This window comes from Oncorhynchus masou, chromosome 20, assembly GCF_036934945.1.
Source record: "Oncorhynchus masou masou isolate Uvic2021 chromosome 20, UVic_Omas_1.1, whole genome shotgun sequence".
NCBI classification, from domain to species: Eukaryota; Metazoa; Chordata; class Actinopteri; order Salmoniformes; family Salmonidae; genus Oncorhynchus; species Oncorhynchus masou.
Window position 1 is genome coordinate 31,441,758 of NC_088231.1, and position 6,675 is coordinate 31,448,432.

General features: G+C 58.0%; 1 protein-coding gene across 1 annotated transcript in view; it reads left to right on the forward strand.

The window, feature by feature from the left end:
• The window catches only part of LOC135507261 (carboxypeptidase E), a 96,083-nt gene that overhangs the window by 82,421 nt on the left and 6,987 nt on the right, over positions 1 to 6,675 (forward strand). Inside the window, exon 6 of the mRNA XM_064926861.1 lies at positions 329 to 511. Within this exon, the coding sequence (XP_064782933.1) occupies positions 329 to 511 (183 nt within the window). The remainder of the gene's footprint in view (positions 1 to 328; positions 512 to 6,675) is intronic.

The following is a 6,675-nucleotide window of genomic DNA, read 5'->3' on the forward strand; positions in this document are numbered from 1 at the left end:
ATAAGTTATCTCTCCCCTCCCTCCCTCCCTCCCTCCCTCCCTCCCTCCCTCCCTCCCCCTCCCTCCCTCCCTCCCTCCCCTCCCTCCCTCCCTCCCTCCCTCCCTCCCTCCCTCCCTCCCTCCCTCCCTCCCTCCCCTCCCCTCCCCTCCCCTCCCTCCCTCCCTCCCTCCCTCCCTCCCTCCCTCCCTCCCTCCCTCCCCTCCCCTCCCCTCCCTCCCTCCCTCCCTCCCTCCCTCCCTCCCTCCCTCCCTCCCTCCCTCCCTCCCTCCCTCCCTCCCTCCCTCCCTCCCTCCCTCCCTCCCTCCCTCCCTCCCTCCCTCCCACCAGGTTCTACCCATGAGTACAGTGCCAGTCCTGATGACGTCACCTTTAAGTCTCTGGCGAAGTCCTACTCCCAGTTTAATCCTGTGATGTCAGACCCCCAGCGAGCTCCGTGCAGGAAGAACGACGATGATACCAGCTTCACCGAAGGCATCACCAACGGAGGGGCCTGGTACAGCGTACCTGGAGGTAACACACAGACACTAGCTTCACCTACAGACGGGCCTGGTACAGCGTACCCAGAGGTAACACACAGACACTAGCATCACCTACAGAGGGGCCTGGTACAGCGTACCCAGAGGTAACACACAGACACTAGCTTCACCTACAGACGGGCCTGGTACAGCGTACCCAGAGGTAACACACAGACACTAGCTTCACCTACAGAGGGGCCTGGTACAGCGTACCCAGAGGTAACACACGGACACTAGCATCACCTACAGAGGGGCCTGGTACAGCGTACCCAGAGGTAACACACAGACACTAGCATCACCTACAGAGGGGCCTGGTACAGCGTACCCAGAGGTAACACACAGACACTAGCATCACCTACAGAGGGGCCTGGTACAGCGTACCCAGAGGTAACACACAGACACTAGCATCACCTACAGAGGGGCCTGGTACAGCGTACCCAGAGGTAACACACAGACACTAGCATCACCTACAGAGAGGCCTGGTACAGCGTACCCAGAGGTAACACACAGACACTAGCATCACCTACAGAGGGGCCTGGTACAGCGTACCCAGAGGTAACACACAGACACTAGCTTCACCTACAGAGGGGCCTGGTACAGCGTACCCAGAGGTAACACACAGACACTAGCATCACCTACAGAGGGGCCTGGTACAGCGTACCCAGAGGTAACACACAGACACTAGCATCACCTACAGAGGGGCCTGGTACAGCGTACCCAGAGGTAACACACAGACACTAGCATCACCTACAGAGGGGCCTGGTACAGCGTACCCAGAGGTAACACACAGACACTAGCTTCACCTACAGAGGGGCCTGGTACAGCGTACCCAGAGGTAACACACAGACACTAGCTTCACCTACAGAGAGGCCTGGTACAGCGTACCCAGAGGTAACACACAGACAGACACTAGCTTCACCTACAGAGGGGCCTGGTACAGCGTACCCAGAGGTAACACACGGACACTAGCTTCACCTACAGAGGGGCCTGGTACAGCGTACCCAGAGGTAACACACAGACACTAGCTTCACCTACAGAGGGGCCTGGTACAGCGTACCCAGAGGTAACACACAGACACTAGCATCACCTACAGAGGGGCCTGGTACAGCGTACCCAGAGGTAACACACAGACACTAGCATCACCTACAGAGGGGCCTGGTACAGCGTACCCGGAGGTAACACACACAGACAGACACTAGCATCACCTGACTAGGTTACCTGTGTAGTGTGACTAGGTTACCTGTGTAGTATCAGTAGGTTACCTGTGTAGTGTTGTAGTCTCAGTAGGTTACCTGTGTAGTGTGACTAGGTTACCTGTGTAGTATCAGTAGGTTACCTGTGTAGTGTTGTAGTCTCAGTAGGTTACCTGTGTAGTGTGACTAGGTTACCTGTGTAGTGTCAGTAGGTTACCTGTGTAGTGTTGTAGTCTCAGTAGGTTACCTGTGTAGTGTTGTAGTCTCAGTAGGTTACCTGTGTAGTGTTGTAGTCTCAGTAGGTTACCTGTGTAGTGTAGCAGTGTCAGTAGGTTACCTGTGTAGTGTTGTAGTCTCAGCAGGTTACCTGTGTAGTTTTGTATTCTCCGTAGGTTACCTGTGTAGTGTTGTAGTCTCAGTAGGTTACCTGTGTATCGTAGATGTCTCGGTAGGTTACCTGTGTAGTGTTGTAGTCTCAGTAGGTTACCTGTGTATCGTAGATGTCTCGGTAGGTTACCTGTGTAGTGTTGTAGTCTCAGTAGGTTACCTGTGTAGTGTTGTAGTCTCAGTAGGTTACCTGTGTAGTGTTGTAGTCTCAGTAGGTTACATGTGTAGTGTAGTAGTCTCAGCAGGTTACCTGTGTAGTGTTGTAGTCTCAGTAGGTTACCTGTGTAGTGTTGTAGTCTCAGTAGGTTACCTGTGTAGTGTAGTAGTCTCAGTAGGTTACATGTGTAGTGTAGTAGTCTCAGTAGGTTACCTGTGTAGTGTAGTAGTCTCAGTAGGTTACCTGTGTAGTGTAGTAGTCTCAGTAGGTTACATGTGTAGTCTCAGTAGGTTACCTGTGTAGTGTTGTAGTCTCAGTAGGTTACATGTGTAGTGTTGTAGTCTCAGTAGGTTACATGTGTAGTCTCAGTAGGTTACCTGTGTAGTGTTGTAGTCTCAGTAGGTTACCTGTGTAGTGTTGTAGTCTCCGTAGGTTACCTGTGTATCGTAGATGTCTCGGTAGGTTACCTGTGTAGTGTTGTAGTCTCAGTAGGTTACATGTGTAGTGTAGTAGTCTCAGTAGGTTACCTGTGTAGTGTAGTAGTCTCAGTAGGTTACCTGTGTAGTCTCAGTAGGTTACCTGTGTAGTGTTGTAGTCTCAGTAGGTTACCTGTGTAGTGTAGTAGTCTCAGTAGGTTACATGTGTAGTGTAGTAGTCTCAGTAGGTTACCTGTGTAGTGTAGTAGTCTCAGTAGGTTACCTGTGTAGTGTTGTAGTCTCAGTAGGTTACATGTGTAGTGTTGTAGTCTCAGTAGGTTACATGTGTAGTCTCAGTAGGTTACCTGTGTAGTGTTGTAGTCTCAGTAGGTTACCTGTGTAGTCTCCGTAGGTTACCTGTGTAGTGTGGGAGGGAGGTGTCTCAGTAGGTTATCTTGTTGTATGCTAATATTTACACATGTTAAGTTTGCTGAATCCCTCCCTCCCCCCTCCCTCCCTCCCTCCCTCCCTCCCTCCCTCCCTCCCTCCCTCCCTCCCTCCCTCCCTCTATCTCTCCCTCCCTCTATCCCCCCTCCCTCCCTCCCTCCCTCCCTCCCTCCCTCCCTCCCTACCTCCTCCCTCCCTCCCTCCCTACCTCTCTCTCCCTCCCTCCCTCCCTCCCTCCCTCCCTCCCTCCCTCCCTCCCTCCCTCCCTCCCTCCCTCCCTCCCTCCCTCCCTCCCTCCCTCCCTCCCTCCCTCCCTCTCTCCCTCCCTCTATCTCTCCCTCCCTCTATCCCTCCCTCCCTCTATCCCTCCCTCCCTACCTCCCTCCCTACCTCCCTCCCTACCTCTCTCTCTCTCTCCCTCCCTCCCTCCCTCCCTCCCTCCCTCCCTCCTCCCTCCCTCCCTCCCTCCCTCCCTCCCTCCCTCCCTCCCTCCCTCCCTCCCTCCCTCCCTCCCTCTCTCCCTCCCTAGATCTCTCCCTCCCTCTATCCCTCCCTCCCCTCCCTCCCTCCCCCTCCCTCCCTCCCTCCCTCCCCCTCCCTCCCTCCCTCCCTCCCTCCCTCCCTCCCTCCCTCCATCCCTCCCTCCCTCCCCCCTCCCTCCCTCCCTCCCTCCCTCCCTCCCTCCCTCCCTCCCCTCCCTCCCTCCCTCCTCTCTCTCTCTCTCCCCCTCCCTCCCTCCCTCCCTCCCTCCCTCCCTCCCTCCCTCCCTCCCTCCCTCCCTCTCCCTCCCTCCCTCCCTCCCTCCCTCCCTCCCTCTCCTCCCTCCCTCCCCTCCCTCCCTCCCTCCCTCCCTCCCCCTCCCTCCCTCCCTCCCTCCTCCCTCCCTCCCTCCCTACCTCCCTCCCTAGTTTTCCCTCCCCTCCCTCCCTCCCCTCCCTCCCTCCCTCCCCCCTCCCTGTTCCTCCCTCAGTAGGTCTCCCTGTGTATCCTAGATCCCTCCCTCCTCCCTCCTCCCTCCCTCCCTCCCCTCCCTCCCTCCCTCCTCCCTCCCTCCCTCCCTCCCTCCTCCCTCCCTCCCTCCCTCCTCCTCCCTCCTCCCTCCCTCCCTCCTCCCTCCCTCCCTCCCTCCCTGTATCCCCTCCCTCCCTCCCTCCCTGTCCTCCCTCTCCCTCCCTTCCCTCCTGTCCCTCCCTCCCTCCCTCCCCTCCCTCCTCCTCCCTAGTCTCCCTCCTCCCTTCCTCCTGTCCCTCCCTCCCTAGTCCCTCCCTCCCTCCCCCCTGTCCCCCTCCCTCTCAGTAGGTTCCCTCCCTCCCTCCCCTTGTCCCTCCTCCCTCCCTCCCATGTCCCCCTCCCCTGTAGTCTCCCTAGGTCCCTCCTCCCTCCCTCCCTCCCTCCCTCCCTCCCTCAGTAGGTTCCCCCTTCCTCCCTGTTGTAGTCTCATGCAGGGATTTTACCTGTGTAACTGTTTCCCCTTCCAGTAGGTTACCTGTGTAGTCTCAGTAGGTTACATGTAGTGTTGTATTCTCACTAGGTTATCATGTGTCAGTCTCCTTAGGTTACCACCACACACCACAGACACAGACACACAGGGAGGTGTCCAGACCTTTCCTTATCAGACACAGACTTGTCCACTCTATACACAGACCAGACACCACATGTTCCCCTTCCACACCTGAATCCCTCCCTCCAGACCTCCCAGACACTCCCACACCCCCACAGACACTCCCTCCAGACTCCCTCCCTCCTTTCCCTCCCTCCAGACACACCTCCCTCCCTTACCTTCCAGACACAGACTCCCTGCCTCCTCACACTCCCTCCCCACAGACACATCTATAATTCCCTCCCTGTCTCCCTCCCTCCCTGAATTCCCCCTCCTCCCTCCTGAAAGGCTATCTCCCTCCCTCCCTCCCTCCATCTCCTCCTATCCCTCCCTCCCTCCCTCCCTCCCCCCTCCTCCCTCCCAACATCTCCCTCCCTCCCTCCCTCCCTCCCCTCATATCCCTCCCTCCTCCCTATTATCCCTGATTCCCTCCCTCTCCCTATGATATTGATTCCCTCCCTCCCTCCCTCCCTCCCTCCCTCCCTCCCTCCCCCTCCCTCCCTCCCTCCCCTCCCTCCCTCCCTGATTATTATGATCCCTCTCCCCTGATTCCCTCCCTGATTCCCTCCCCTTATTATCCTCCCCTAAGTATTTATCCCTTATTATGATCCCTGATATTCACTCCCTGATCCCCCCTGATATTGATTAGAGTTCCCCCCTCCCTATTGATCCCTCCCTCCCGCCGCCTCCCTCCCTCCCTCCCTCCCTTATTCCCTTGATTCCTATTATTGATTATTATCCCTCCCTCCCTCCCTTGATTATTATGATATTCCTCCCTATTGATTATTATCCCTTGATTAGAATGTATTGATCCCTATCCCCTCCCCCTAGAGTTGATTGATTCCCCTCCCGCCGCCGCCTCCCCCCGCCTCCCTCCCTCCCTGATTCCCTCCCTCCCTCCCTCCCTCCCTCCCTGATCCCCCTCCCCCTTATTGATTAATATCCCTTGATTAGAGTCCCTCCCCCTCCCTGATTCTCCCACCCTCCCTCCCTCCCTAAATCCCTCCCCCTTATTCCCTCTGATCTCTCCCTCCCCTCCCTCCCTGATTCTCTCCCTCCCTCCCCTCCCCTTGATCCCTAATCTCCCTTCTTCCTCCCTCCAACAGTGATATTGATGATTGATCCCTCCCCCCTCCCTAACCCTCGGAGATCTCCCTCCCTCTCCCACCCCTCCCTCCCCTCCCTCCCTCCCTGTCCTCCCTCCCCTCCCTCCTCCCTCCCTCCCTCCCTGAAACCCTCCCTCCCTCCCTCCCTCCCATAATAACCCCCCTCCCTCCCTTCCCTCCCTCCCTCCCCTCCCTCCCTCCCTCCCTCCCCTCCCCTCCTATGTTCCCTCCCCCTGACAACCCTCCCTCCCCTCCCTCCCTCCCTCCCTCCCTCCCTCCCTAGTAGTTCCCTCCCTCCCTCCCTCCCTCCAGTAGTCCCTCCCTCCCTCCCTCTCCCTCCCTCCCTCCCTCCCTCCCTCCCTATGACCTTTCCCTCCCTAGTAGTTACCCTCCCTCCCTCCCTCCCTCCCTCCCTCCCTCCCTCCTCCCTCCCTCCCTCCCTCCCTCCCTCCCTCCCTCCCTCCCTCCCTCCCTCTCTCTCTCTCCTCATGACCCTCCCTCCCTCCCTAGTTACCATCCCTCCCTCCCTCCCTACCCTCCCTCCCTCCCTCCCTCCCTCCCTCCTTCCCTCCTCCCCTCCCCCCTCCTCCCTGACAACCTCTCCCCCCCTCCTCCCTCCCTCCCTCCCTCCCTCACTCCAGTATGTTCCCTAGTTAACATCCCTCAGTCCCTCCCTCCCCTCCCTCCCTCCCCTCCCTCCCTCAGTAGTCCCTACTCCCAACATTATCTCTCCCTCCCCTGACCAGCTATGTTCTCCCCTCCATGACCAGCCCCTCCCCCTCCCTCCCTATGTTCCCTCCCTCCATGACCGCCGCCTCAGTAGTAGTTCCATCAACCTCCCTCCCTCCCTGAC